The sequence below is a fragment of the Vulpes lagopus genome, chromosome 4 (genome assembly GCF_018345385.1).
Source record: "Vulpes lagopus strain Blue_001 chromosome 4, ASM1834538v1, whole genome shotgun sequence".
Lineage (NCBI taxonomy): Eukaryota > Metazoa > Chordata > Mammalia > Carnivora > Canidae > Vulpes > Vulpes lagopus.
In genome coordinates, this window is record NC_054827.1 from 60,230,634 (window position 1) to 60,245,197 (window position 14,564).

General features: G+C 57.9%; 1 protein-coding gene across 2 annotated transcripts in view; it reads left to right on the top strand.

The window, feature by feature from the left end:
• The first annotated feature begins 1,907 nt into the window (after positions 1 to 1,907).
• EPB41L4A (erythrocyte membrane protein band 4.1 like 4A) overlaps positions 1,908 to 14,564 on the top strand; it is a 177,794-nt gene continuing 165,137 nt past the window's right edge. The window contains exon 1 of one of the 2 annotated variants that reach the window (XM_041753860.1): positions 1,908 to 2,114. In XM_041753860.1, the coding sequence (XP_041609794.1) occupies positions 2,016 to 2,114 (99 nt within the window). In that variant the 5' untranslated portion in view covers positions 1,908 to 2,015. The remainder of the gene's footprint in view (positions 2,115 to 14,564) is intronic. The other variant, XM_041753859.1, reaches the window with a different exon arrangement.

The window sequence follows — 14,564 nt, forward strand, 5'->3', positions numbered from 1 at the left end:
TCCAGTCTCTGAAAGAAATGGAAGAGAAAGTGCTTCACTGAGAAAGGGCTGTCATTCATATGGGAATCCATGCCTTTGTATCTTCCCTTAGGAGGCTCCTGGAACAGAATCCTTGCCCCCACCCCAAGCCCCCAGCCTTCTCATTACCTTTGGAAGTAAAACAAAAGCAAAACAAACCAAAGTCAAAGGGCCAAAAACAAATGGCAGCAAAACTCAGAAGCGGGGAGCCAATGATTACACTCGGACTGTATCTTCTGTTTCTGCAAGCACAGGTGACCCTCTTGGAGGATGGAAGGCCCTCTCGAAGCTTTTCCATCACGCTTGGTAATTAACGTCAGGAACGTTGTGTTACTGAAAAGCCTCTAGAGGTAAAGACGCTAAAATCCAGAATAATGTGTCAGTCACGGCAGGCAAAACACTGACAACACAACCCAAAGTTGGACACGGAGTTTCGTTAGGAATTCAACACCTGCTTCCATTTCACGGAAGCCTTGGAAGATGCAATAGGGTCTGCTGCTTGGCTTTGGGTAAAGTTCACAGGGAACAGGAGGGTGTCCAGCCCCTGCCCTGAGGGGACTGCGCTAAGTCACGTTTATGCGCCCAACGGGAGAGCCGGTGTCCTAGACGGTACTCGGTGGCAAATCACCGTGGAAGGAAACTCTCTTCAAAGTTGCAAATTGTTCATTTCCATTTAAATTTAAACATTTTAAAGGTTTTAGGCGAATTTTGTGAGTTCTGACCAACCATCTTGTAAGTCGTAGAGGAGGGACGCCCAAGCTCGGGCCCTAATGCTCGGTAGGAGGTCGGCAAGTGTCCGGGAAGCCTGGCGTCACACCCCCCACCCCCCGCTGCCCCGCGACCCAGAGACGCACCTGCTGCACCTGCTCCGCCCGGCGCCGCGCCCCGCCCCCGGCACCCACCAGGGGGCGCTGCCGCCCCGGAGCCGTGCCTGCAGCGCGGAGGCCCCGGACCCGGAGCCCTGGCCGCCCCGGGCCGAGCACCCGCCCCCCAGCTCCGCTCCTCCTTCCGCCCCCGCCCGGCCCCTGCGCGAGCACCCGGGCCGCTACCCCCGGGGGAGACCTTGCCCGCGAGCCGCCGCCTGCGCCCGGGGCGCGCCCCCAGCTCCCAGCCTCCAGCCCGGGCTTCCGCCTCCCGGCGTGCCCCCAGCCCTGAGCCCCCCCGCCCCCAGGAGCCCCAGCCCGAGCCCCCCCAAGGAGCCCCAGCCCCCCAGGAGCCCCAGCCCGAGCCCCCCCCCAAGGAGCTCCAGCCCGAGCCCCCCCCCAAGGAGCCCCAGCCCCAGCCCCCCAGGAGCCCCAGCCCGAGCCCCCCCAAGGAGCCCCAGCCCGAGCCCCCCCAAGGAGCTCCAGCCCGAGCCCCCCCCAAGGAGCCCCAGCCCGAGCCCCCCCAAGGAGCCCCAGCCCCAGCCCCCCAGGAGCCCCAGCCCGAGCCCCCCCAAGGAGCCCCAGCCCCCCAGGAGCCCCAGCCCGAGCCCCCCCCAGGAGCCCCAGCCCCAGCCCCCCAGGAGCCCCAGCCCGAGCCCCCCCCAGGAGCCCCAGCCCCAGCCCCCCAGGAGCCCCAGCCCGAGCCCCGCCCCCCCGGGAGCCCCACTGCCCCGGACGGCAGCCCCCCCCCCCAGCTCACCCGCCCGGGGCGGAGGCGGCCGACCCACCGCGCGACACCGCCGCCCCGGCCCTGCGCGCCCCGCGCTGCCCCGACACAAAGGCGCCTCCGGGGCCGGGGGGTCGCGCCCCGGGGCGCGGGGGGGCGGGGTCCCGGCAGGCCCCTCCCTCCCCGCCCCGCCCCCGCCCCGGAGCCGCGCGGCCGCAGGATGCTCGGGCCCCGCCGCCCTCCCCGCGGCTCCGGTGCTCACGCCGCGGGCGCCCCGCCCCCTCCCCGCCCCCTCCCCTCCCCCCGTCCCCCCCGCCCGGGATCGGCGCTCGGGCCCGCGCGGCGCGGACGACCGGCGAGGCCTGGGCGGGGCGGGGCCCGGGGCGCGGCTCCCGGCGGCGGCCGACATGGGCTGCTTCTGCGCGGCGCCCGAGGATTTCTACTGCGAAGTTCTGCTGCTCGACGACGCCAAGTTGACGCTCACCAGCCAGCAGCAGGGCATCAAGGTGGGCGGGGTCGGCGGGGTCGGCGGGGCCGGGCTGGGGGCTCGGAGGGCCGTCGCGGGGCGGGGGCAGCTCCCGGGCCGGGCAGGGCAGTGCGCCGCGCCCGCTGACGCCCTTACCCCGGGCCCGGCGCGGGCCCGCCCCCAGGTGCGCCCCGCAGCCCCGCAGCCCCCCGCCCCCGAGCCCCGCGGCGCCCCCCAGCCCCGAGGCGCGCCCGCCGGCCGTGTCCCGGGGCAGCCTCCCGCCGCCGCGTGGGCTCCTCCGGGACGGACTCGGCCCCGGCCCCGGCCCCGCCCCGGCCCGAGCGAGCGCGCCCCACGCCCCAGCGCACCCCCCCTCCCGGCGCCCGCTTGCGGGTCCTGGGAGCGCAGGTGCTGCCGTGGCCCCGGAGAACCTGCCCCTGCCCCTGCCCTGGGCTCGCGGGTCTGCGCCCGACCCCCCACGGACGCGCCTGCCGCTCGCCTGCTCCGCCGGCGCTCGCAGGTCGCAGGTGAGCGCAGGTGAGCGCAGGGGGTCGCAGGGGGTCACAGGTGAGCGCAGGGGGTCGCAGGGGGTCACAGGCGGTCGCAGGGGGTCACAGGCGGTCGCAGGGGGTCACAGGTGAGCGCAGGGGGTCGCAGGCGGTCGCAGGGGGTCACAGGCGGTCGCAGGGGGTCACAGGCGAGCGCAGGGGGTCGCAGGCGGTCGCAGGGGGTCGCCATCGCGACGTCCCGCTGTCCTCTTCCCCACACTTGGCGCAGCGGCCCGAGAAGCACCCGGAGCCCGGGCAGGCCCAGGCGCCCCCTCTGTGCAGGGCGGCCAGGAGCCAGGCCCGCCGCCCGCCTCCCGCATCGCCCTGCGGCCCAGCTTCCCGCCGCGCACGCGGTTCACACGCCCTTCCCCGGCAGGACAGGGGCCCTACGCCCTCAGAGCCGCAGAGCGAGTTAAACCCTGTAGGAAAGTGTTTGCAGCATTGTTTCCCGGGAACTATAAGAAGCAAGTCAACACACTCCCAGTGGCTGTTTCCTTTCAAGGCCGATAAAAGACTCTTGAGAAAAGGGTGTTTCATATTTTCATATTTTATATTTTCACCTTTTCTATATGTTCCACTTCCCCCCTCCCCCGCCACCATGAAATCAGGAAAAGAACTTTTCGTGGTGATATAGCAGTTGTTTGGTGTCCTGTGCAAATAGGCAAACAAAAAAAAAATCACAAAATGTAAAATTTCGATGATGCATAGCTTCTCTTGGGCTTGGGGAAAGAAACAATTAGAAAAAGGTAACGGGTGATCTGACACAAAAACAACAAAGAAATCTTTCTGAAGTGCAAAATCTGAAGTCAGCCTGAGTGTGAGCTTCCTATTTAACCATGAAAGCCGTACCCCTGCCGGCCTGGAGCGTGTACATTATTCTGTCAAGAGAGCAGCCAGGACTTGAGATCAGATGGAATGATTTTGTCAAAGAAACATGAATAAAAGAATCCTGATCCGTGATTACTTTTTATAACCTGATGGTGCTTCTCTTGTTTTGCAAATACGTTGAAAATCGAAAATCGGTGAGTGATTCCAAGGCAATAGCAACTAACTTTATAATGCTGTTATCTTGGATACATGCCATTCAACTAAACAATAATGGAAGCAGGCTTTTGTTGGAAGTAGTCATTTTGCAACAGGCTTGGCCTCTTTCAGCGTCACAACAGCATGCCACGATTATTTTGATGGCCATATGTGTAACACAGATGCTGTCTGTTGAAGTTAACCACGTTATCTGTGACTAGCAGGCTACCATTGAATGCATGTGTTAAGCACCTATCTACTTGTGGTATGTCCTAAATTAAACACATGTGTGTATTTATAACCGCAGTAAGGTACAAACAGCATCTCACGAGTAGATGGTGTTCAAACATTGAATGGATATGTGTAAGTTATTATTCTATACACACTTTGCATTTTCTTTAACTCTAGTTTGTAAATGAAATAGTAAACCAAAATGTAAATGGAATAGCCAATAGCTACTATTAGGGTGTTTCCCCCAGGAGAGTACACTTGGTAACTTTTATTATTAATGAAAGTCATAATTAAGCATATGATGTCAGTTATCCCATTTTCCCCTGAAATTAAAATACAAAAATCTTTTTTATTTTTCAAAAGTGTTTCCTAACATTTTGAGATGACCTTTCTCCACATTCTGTCTCAAATGAAATGAAGAGAGTTCATTTTGCATTAAGATTATTCACCTGCATCCCTTCAAGGAAGCAAATTTATTGATTCCTAGTTACTTAGTAATTTGCTTGTATTACTGTGAGTTTAAAAAACGATTGCGTGTCGTAAATTCAGATAGAAGAAATATCAGAGAAGCTTGGTAAAAACATTTTTTTTGTGTGCTGTTTTGGGAAGAAAAGCCCACGTTTTGGATTTTTTGATGCACCAAATTACAAATTAAAAAGTTATGAAAGAAAATTTTTTTAAAAAGTTACTTATGAAGTGATTTCCTGCAGTTTAGTTCAAAATCTTTCGACTAGAAAAAAAAATTGATGTGTCTGCTCCCATGAAAAGCGTTTTAGCCTAGAGATAATAGTTGCACATCTTATGTGTCAAGATGAGTAGCATTTAAATGGAAAATAATTTTTCCATTTTTTATTTAAGCAGTAAAATATGCTTGCATTCGTATTGATGTTATATAGAAATTTGCTTCTTAACTTGCTTTAGAGGTGACCTCACCTTGATAAGCGGGAAGTCTTTGGCACGGAGTTGGCAGTTTGAGCCCCATCCAAGACTTGAGAACCCAAGTTTATATAAACCCAAAGCTATTGGTTTGGTGTCGGCCCCCACAATAGCTTTTAGCTGTTTGTTCTATGCTGCTATCTCTGTTGTTTATTTAAGTAAGAATTTCTGCTGTGGTTGGTCTTTCGGTTTTTTGAGTAATGTTTGTTCAGGGAAACTTTTGTTTCGTCCTTTGTGGTTCTCTGTGCTGGGGTGGGTGGGTAGAGACCTTTCTTTTTGTTCCCTGAAAAAGCAAAATTTGATTGTGGTGCAAAGTACTTGTATAAGTGGTTATTTGATTAGCAAAAGATTCTAAGGGGGAAAACATTACAAGGTTTGATGATAAATTTAGTCCTCAAAGTTGCTGCTGCAAACACGACCTAGATTAATGTCTTTGTTTCGGCGCGGTTTTAGAGCTCTGAGCGGCGATGTAATAACCACCGAGGTGCTCGTTTTCCCCTTTGTTGCATTTGATGAAATTAATGAAACCAACATGACAGCAAGATGAAAACTCCATTAACTTTTTTTTTAAAGGTGCTACTGAGATATACAATTCACACAGTTGAAGTGTACAATTTACCCATTAACTTTTAAATGAAGTGACTTCGTAATCATCGCGAGGTTTCTGAAAAAATGCTGTGAGTCAGTGTTGATGCTTTGATCAGAAACTTCCTAATAAACTAGAAGAACGGTTAGAAGGCGGGGACTTAAATTATATGCATCTCACTTCCCAAGAATTGTAAACTTCATTCTTCTTGGGCTGGTGAAGAAAGCGGCTAAGACGATTGGGAACACTGGGCAAAGCACCAGCGCTTCGTAAATCGGATGACGTGTGTGCGTAAACACCTGCGTTCATGAATCGCCTCCTAAGGTCCGGAGTCAGGGACCTGGGAACCATAGGTTGAAGCAGGTAGTTCTGCACCCGCGCTTCTGTCAAGGTGAGTGTGCTGCGGGTCTTGGCTGGAGGCCGAGTTAGATGTGACTGGGATGGAAGCGCCCCTCGCCGACGCCGCATCTGGGTTTTGAAATTCGGATAGGGGATCTGTGCCGTGGCTGTCTGAGACGGACGGACGGTGGCATGACTGTTCCTTCAAGTGGCTGCTTGCAAACAAACAAAACAAAAACCAATGGCTGCTTGCTTTTAAAACCATTCATAGTATTTTTTCAGCTTTATTTATTATTTATTGACAAAATCAGATTAAATTGGACAATGTGATTTGATAGAGTGTAAGTTGCGGGAGGCGTCCCACTATCCCCCCATTAAGGTAACGAACACGTCCATCCTTTTGTGGTGGGAACATGTAAGTTCTCATCTCTTAGCCAACTTCTGTGATGCAGCCTTACCAAGGTCCTCGAACCGTAAACGCCCCAATCGTAGATGTCTTTTTCCTTGGAGAACATTATTAAACATACCATTTATCATCCATGGTTTGCGAGTGAGTTAAGAGTAACTTAAGGGGAGAAGCATGGCTGGTTACTTCCAGCACCCAACGGCTGTGCTTCTCTACTGCGATTTCCTGCATGTTTGGTGGACTGCACTTTTTTTTTTTTTTAAAGTCCCATTAATATAATTGTTCTTGAATTCTGTAAAGCTAAGCTTAAACTGACTTTGAACTAGACTTCGACTAATGCAGAGCTTTTAGGGGGCACCTGGCTGGCTCAGTCAGAGGAGCATGTGACTCTTGACCTTGAGGTCATGAGTTCAAGCCCTGTGTTGGAAGTAGACTTACTGGGGGAAAGAATAATCATACGGATCTTTGGTTGCTTTTGAGCGTGGGTGGTGATGGAGGTCAGCCTAGAGAGGAGGGTCGGGACCCCTGGGGAAGTAGAGCGTGTTTCTGGACCAGAGGGCAGGTCGCCACGCGAGTCCCCTTCCTGCCTGTCTCCTGCTCTACGTGACGGGAGGACAGCGGAGTCCTCGGCCGGTGAAGCGCCCGTCTTGCGGGGCCACCGCTTGTCTTGCATCGGACGCGGCTCTGAGGCTTAAGGGCATACACGGTGTCAACAAGTTAAATACTGGGTTTTTGGGACAAATGACAAGTCTTTCCTTCCTGTGTACCGTGTATTTTTCTGCAGGCTGGGAGCAGATTTGGCCGGTCGGGGTGGGACTTGGCGTGCCCGCGGCCTCCATGGGGCTGGGGCCTGGCAGCCTGCACGTGCGGCTCCCGTGTTTCAGCCGCAGGTGTAGTGCACGGGAACGTCCCTCGCGAGCCCACTTGGGGTCCTTTTTCTTTTTAAAGAGTTTATTTATTCATGAGAGACACAGAGAGAGAGAGGCAGAGACACAGGCAGAGGGAGAAGCAGGCTCCATGTGGGGAGCCCGACATGGGACTCGATCCCGGGACCCCAGGGTCATGGCCTGGGCTGAGGGCGGTGCTAAACCGCTGGGCCCCCCGGGTGTTCCTGCTTGGGGTTCTGAAGGGCAGCTGCCCTCTTCTGCGTCACAACATTGGTTTCTACGTTCCGCGTGCAGAGAGCAAGCAGCCACCTGCCGTGACCTGCTCAGCTGTGGCCTGGGTGTGCGGAGGTCGAGAACCAGCCAGGGTGGTTCGTGACTCGAAAAGCCTGTCACTGGACTTGGGTGAGTCTGTGCCGTTCCAGAACACGCGGGTCACGTGGCCCCGTGAGCTGTGTGTGTTCCTGTTCTGCTTTTTAAAGATTTTGGTTCTATATCAGAGAGAGAGGGGGCAAGCAGGGGAGCAGCCGGCAGAGGGAGGGAGACGCAGGGCCCCCGCTGAGCAGGGAGCCTGATGAGGGGCTGGGCGCGGGGCTGGGTGTGGGGATCAGTGTGGGGACCAGTATGGGGCCGGGTGCAGGGCCCGATGCAGGCTGGTGTGGGGCCAGGTGCGGGGCCCGGGTGTGGGGCCAGGTGTGTGGCCAGGTGCAGGGCCCGATGCAGGCCAGGTACGGGGCGGGGTGCGGGGCCAGGTGCGGGGCTCCATCCCGGGACCCCGGGAGCATGATGTGAGCTGGGGGCAGATACTTGACCCACTGAGCCACCAGGCACCCCTGTTCTGCTGTCTCAGGGACAAAGAGCACAGTTCCTCCGTGCTGTGAGTCCATCGCCCTTGCCCTGTAAGCAGCCCGTTGCTGGGAGGTCCCCCTGGGGGCTTTCTGAATAATCACCGGAGATGAAGGGTCTGGCAACGGCTTCTGAATGTGTGAGAAGTTTGCTTTCAGGGATGTCGCGGTGCCAGGAGGAAGTTAGGACGAGGGATTTGGGCCAGAGGTGCTGAGTGCGAGCCTGGCTGCCCACCCACGGGGCCGCTGGTCCCAGCCCACCCACAGGGCCAGCCTTGGGGGACGGGGACCCGGGGGCAGGGAGGTGACAACCTGGCCAGCCTTGGGGGACGGTACTGTCTCCACACCGAGGCAGCTTCCCGAGCCAGCCCCCAGCCCCTGCGGGTTCTCCAGCCCTCCAGGCCCCACCTTGGGCTTCGTCCGGAGCCCAGTTTGCCAGGCGGCCTTGGGGCCTCTGTGGCCTTATCTGTCATCGTCAGGTTGGCTCCCGTCCAGCATTCTCGCGGCTCCCAGCCTCCGCGGGCGTGCGGTCACCTGTGTCTGCCCGTGTCCCCGTGCCGCTGTGCCCACGACTGGGTGGGCCTCCCTGGAACAGGCTGGTCGGTCCCTTCTGGGCGAGCTGGGCTGTGGCCGCTGCCTTGGGATGACCGGGGACGACCGGGAGGCCGCGACGACGTGGGCACATAGGGGTGAAGGTGTCAGCTCGTGACACTGTGTGTGATCCATCGTGCGCTGGGGGCCCTGCTGGTGCTGGATGCCCCGGCATGTGACGCTGGCCCCCCAGGGCCAGTTGTTACCCGGCCTGCGCTGCTCACAGGCGGCGAGGCTCCCCCTCGCTCCCAGGTGCCACCTGTGACACCCCTAGCTCCGGGCCTGTGAGCTCCCTACCGAATCGTCTGGACACCGGGATCGAAAATCAATCGGCAATCAACAGAAGATTAATCCTCGGTTGTCTGTTGTGCTCCGAAGGCCCACCTGCCAGTTCCTCGGCAAGGGAACGGGTGTTTGTCATTTAGCAAAGAGCCATCCCTGTTAAATCTGACGTGTAATATTTTGAGAAAAAGAAAGAAAAATCCCTCAAAGTTCCCGGGGGCAGTAAAGCGCTGTCGTATCCACTGTCACATCCTCAAGGACCCGGAAGGGTGCCAGGCACGTGGGTGGCGTCGGCAGGTAGGGTCGCGTGGAACGGTTGATGGAGCGTTAGCGGAGCTGGGCCTGCCGCGTCACGGGCTCACTCGGTTGCATGGTCAGGGTTCCCAGCACCCTGCGTGGCCCTCGACTGTCGCTGTCGTGGCGCAGAGGGGACCCGCATTCATGCTGTGCGCTCTTCCTGCGGCCGCCTGGTCGAGGCCTGGACAACGGCCCTTGCCTGGGTCCCGAGTGCTCCTGCCGCTGTTGCGGGTGAAGATGTAGCACGTCCGGGAACCAGATCCTTGAACACGCATGTGGCTCTGACCTGTCCCCCGAGACACAGCGAGGAGTTGCTGCAGGTTGGTCCCATGTAGTGCGGCACGGGGTTTCCTCCTGGGACAGCAACATCGGTGCCCGGGGACCACCGAGGACACCGCGCCGCCCTGGCTCCTGGGCTTCGGGCAGGAGGGCAGGCTCCGGGACTGGGGACTGATGGGGACGTGGTGGTGGAGCTGTAGGGGCAGCGGCAGCGTTGGGACCGCGCGGCAGAGCTGGAGCAGCCAACACCTGGGAATCCCGGTGGCCTGCGGGCTGCGGGCGGCCCCCAGGGAGGAAAACCTCGCTTGGGGACCTGCCCGGTGCCCCCTGGGACAAGGCTCCGTTGGAACCTGGTCCTGCCGGCGCGAGCCCTCGGTCGGCCCCCTGCCCGCGGGTGTGCAGCAGGCGCCTGGCCGGAGGGCAGGCCAGTCTCGGGGCGCATCTGGCACGTCGCCGGGCTGCCTGTTCTGGGGGGACAGAGACCCAGTGAGGGACCGTGAGGGGCTGTGAGGGGCCAGTGTCCTCAGGAGCCTCTCTGGGTCCCGGCTCCTGGCAGCCCCGGGGCAGGGGAGGGGGGGCCGGTGGGGAGGACAGGGACGGGATTGATGGAAAGCCAGTGGCCTTCCTGCCAGGCCTGCCTCCTCCCCGGTTCTGACCCCCTCCCTCCCTCCCTCCTGTTTCCCTCCTCCCTCCCTCCTCCCAAGTTCTGACCCCCCCCTCTGTCCTCCCTCCCTCCCTACGCCCTCCCTCCTTCCTCCCTCCTGCTTTCCCCTCCCAGGTTCTGAGCCTCCTCCCTCCACCTCCCTCCTCCCTCCCCCCTCCCAGGTTCTAACCCCCCTCCCCCCTCCTCCATCTCTCCCTCCCTCCCTCTTCCCCCTCCCCCCTCCCCCTTCCTCCTCCTCCCTCCTCCACCCCCCCCCCCCCAGTTGTCCTTGCTCCCTCCCTCCTCCCTGAATTAAATCTCGGTGGCTCTCGGGCCTCATTTCCTGCTGCCCTCCAGAGGAATGTGGCTCTCTGGCACTCCTTTCAGGTACATAATTCGAGGAGGCGCCCTTTTGTCCCGGGGAATCTTTTCTAAATTGAAAAAGAAAAAAAAAAAAAAGAATTTCCTCACATGGGATTTCTTTTTGGAGCAACACCGTGTTGTTGCATTTTAATTTTTTAGCTTTAAAAAAAAAATGCCGATTTATATGAAAGGTCTGGAGTTTTTGTTTGGTCTTTATTTTGTAAAGCTTTCACCCTGAGTCCTTCTAGCTCCGATCTGAGTATCTCTTCAGGAAAGAAAATTAAAACCTGGTTAGGGACCGTTTGCGCTCCTGGAGGGAGGCTGTGGGGGAGCAGAGGGTGAAGCCGTGGGCTCCCAGGGCCAGCAGGGCGCTGGCGGGCTCCCCGCCCCATAACCGATCTCGCCGTCTGCAGCGGTTACGGGGCACCTGGAGGCTGTGCGGACTCTCCCCAATTCCTCGGATGGCCACTTTTTCCACTTTTCCTCCCCTACACAGTTTTATGTCACGTGTTTGAAGCAGGTTTGGGCAGGTGTTTGAAGATGCGCTGGGCCTGGCGGGTGAGGCTGTGCAGGGCTCTGGGCCGGTGGGGGGCCCCTGCGGCTGTCCCGGCTGCGTATGTGCCGAGGCAGGGTTAAGACAAAAGCTGTTTTAGGGGAAGTGACATAGAGTCTTAGGACAAACTCCTGGGTGGCTGTGTTTCCAGACTCAGAACTTTACAGATTCTGGCAAGATGATATGTACGATGACCACGCGTCCTGTGGCAGCCCCGGCGGCTCACGGCACTACCTTGTAATGAGCGCGTGACCCTGGGGCAGCTCACCACCAGGATATGCACACTCGCGTGTGGGGCGAGCAGAGACTCTGAGAAGCCGTGTGCATGTTGCGGTGGGACGGACACGTCCCCTGATCGGGGCCGATTCAATGAGGCACGTTCCAGCCAGGAGAAGGGTTTAAAGAACATTTATCACCTGCAGGTAATGTGGGTCTGGATCCAGGAGCAGCCAGGCTAGATGCTTCAGGGTCAGGGCCTCATGACGTCATCCTCAGGCTGAGTGTGAGCATCGATCACGTCAGGGGCTCAAGCTGGCTCTGCGCTTACTGACGGGCAGGTTGGCAGGCCTTGGGTTCCCACCACGTGGGCCTCGCCTGGGCTCTGAGTGCTCCCGCACACGTGCGATCCCCCCCCCCCCCCCCCGGCCTTGCCTGGGCTCCAAGTGCTCCCGTGCATGGTGGGGTCCCACCCCCTGGGCCTTGTCCTGGGCTCCGAGTGCTCCTGCAGCACAGTGGGGCTTCCCTACCAAACCTGGTTGCTGAGACAGAGCCGAGGTGGAAGCCACAGTCTTTTTAACATGATCACTCTCCTGCCATATTCCCTTGGTTTCACCAGCTGACCTTGATGTGAGAGCAACTGTGTGAGCCTGAATAGTGGAGGTGAGGGTCACTGGGAGCTGTTTTGATGGTCAACCGCCACAGTCATCAACTGAGGTTTGGCATCCGACTTAAGATAAAACTCACAGTTTTCCAGTCTTCCTGGGTTCTGGGTTGTGGAGAGAGAGAGTGTCGACCTACGTAGACTTTGGTCTCATCAAAGTGACGACTTGTGAGGCTGGACTGGGTCTCGGAAGCCCGTTGAGGGTGGAAGGTGGTGTTGACATCAAGGAATGCATCGGCTGCGGAAGAGGGGTGTGTGCGAATATGCCAGGCGCAGCGGCCATGTGCCGGGCAGCGCCCTTGGTGCCGGGGGGGGGGGGGGGGGGGGGGGGGGGGGGGGTGTAGATGCAATCGTCACCATCTGGAGCCACAGGCATGCTTTGAGAGGCCTAGAATTTTATTTAGAAATAATCTGTGCTTGACGAAATACTTTGATGGAGCGTCTAATCAAAAGGGCAGCCTGTGTCACGGGAGGAGAGGATATGGGCTCAGGAAACCCGGCGTCCAGCTCCAGCGCTTTCGTTTCCTAGCTGGGAAAAGTCCGTATTTTGGAGCCTTGCTTGGTCCCTTGTAACATTAAAGCGATGCTCTGTTATTCCTTCGGCTTCACAGGCCTTGTGATAATGGCCGAGAAGCTCCTGCAAGCCCCAGAGAGCGGTGGAGTGTTAGTGATGGGCGTCCTGCGGCTCCAACACTTGCTGGCTAGGGGCCTTCGGCGGGTTATTTACCTATGTCAGGGAGGTGAGGGGGATGAGGCCGCAGCCTCGTAGGAGCTCAGCTGGAGCCTGGTGCGTGATGTGACAAAGACCCCGTAGGTATTAGGCACATGGCGCAAGGCTGTCGGGAGAGTAAAAAGCAAAAAGATGACTTAGGAGGTCTTTACGGGGCTCTACACAGTGAGCCAACTTGCAGTCCGCGAAAGGCCTTTATTATTGGTGTCGCATTAGGGACCCGAGGACTGGCTTGTTGGGTGGGGCAGAGACCACCTGGGGAACAAGGACCAGCTTCCTCCCGCCGCCGCTCTCTCTTTCTGGTGTGTGCCGCTTGCCACACTTCCAAAGGTCGGGGCTGAAGATGCATCCTTCGCGTGGAGGGCAGCATGTGTCCGTGGGCTCACCTGGCATGAGGGGCCGCGTCACGTGGGGTGATCCTGGCCATGCAACTGCTTGGGTCCCTAGAATGAAGCTTTGGCTTGGAAATCTGGCAGGACGTGCTCGGTACAGTTCCCCGTAGGACTAGAATTCTGAGTCAGGACTCAGGACCTGCGGTTTCGTGGTTGTCATCTCAGCGATGGTGACTTCGAGTTGATGATGATTTAGGCTTTGTAAGAATCTGAATTGCCAGGGTGCCTGGGTCGCAACGGCAGTCAAGCGTCTGCCTTGGCGCCGGTCATGACCCCGGGACCTAGGTGGAGCCCCCCACGGTGGTCCTTGCTCAGTGGGGGTCTGTTTTTACCTCTGCATGCCCCACCCCCCGCCGTGTACGCTCCACGGCACACTCTCTCAAATAAATACAAAAATCTGAATTGCCTTATTTTGAGGACCATGAGAACTTTGATAAATCATCATTTTCGTGGATGCCTGGGTGGCTCAATGGTTGCCCTGCCTTTAGCTCAGGGCGTGATCCTGGAGTCCCAGGATTGAGTCCCACGTCAGGCTCCCTGCATGGAGCCTGCTTCTCCCTCTGCCTGTGTCTCTGCCTCTCTCTCTCTCTGTTTCTCATGAATAAATAAATAAAATCTTTAAAATTAAAAAAAAATCATTATTTTCTAGAATCATTTGTCCCATAAACCCTGAAGAACTTTGCCTTCAGATGGCCTGTAAGCCCTGACGCGCCCGGGAGAGGAGGCTGTGATGGTGTCACGGAAGCGTAGGTATTGGTGCAGGTGCGAGGGTGACTCGCGGAGAGAGGGACAGTGGACCCTAGGCTCACAGCACATCGGTCCCCTCACGGCACAAATATTCCGTGCGTCGTGGTGAAGAGACCTGGGCGTCTTGCAGGTCTGCAGGTGAAAAATCCTGGAGTTTGCACACGGAGGAGGACGCTGCGTGACCTGATGTGTTAAGCACAGCTTTAGCGCTCGGGGCACCTGCGCTTGAGCGATGCCATGTCCTGAGCCCATATGTATACATTTTTTAAAGTATGAAAATCAGGGCTCCTGAAAAACGTGTGCACGTTCCGTAAGGCGTACCTTTACTTTACTCAATGATTTTCCTGAAAACTCTCATTACGAATTCCTTTGTGTTTAAATGCTTCCCACCTGGTGCCATTGAAGTCAGGGACCAGGTAAGGGCGGTTGCTGGGGAGGTGCTCACGCTGCCCGGGCCTCCCCACCTGGTGCCCTGAGGGCTCGCGGCCTCCCCTTGCGCCAGCTGTGGGTGTGCAGGGCGAACATTTGTGAAACCGTCAGGGCGGTTCAGTGTAGACGAGTCCTGCACGAGTGAGGCACCACCTCGTGCGCCCTGAATCTTACTGTTGAGGCCCCGTGTGGTTTTGGGGCGCAGGAGCTCAGGCTGCCCCGCGGAGCTGAGATGGAGGGGAGGCTGCTGGCAACGTGTGGGGAGAGCCCGGAGACTGTGACAGCGGCAACAGCTGGAGGGTGGTAAGGGACCAAGGGGGAGCCCGGCGGTACTGTGGGCCCTGGGCTGCGGGGTGGGGGGAGAGCTGGGCCGCAGTTTGGGGCACAGCAGGTACAGCTCCGGACACCCGTTGCACAGATTCCGGAACCTTGTTGGCCTCAGGCTGTGTGCTGGGCCTGGGGTGGGGGGACGGTGAGGCCCACCGCTCCATTTGGGGCGGGAGCAC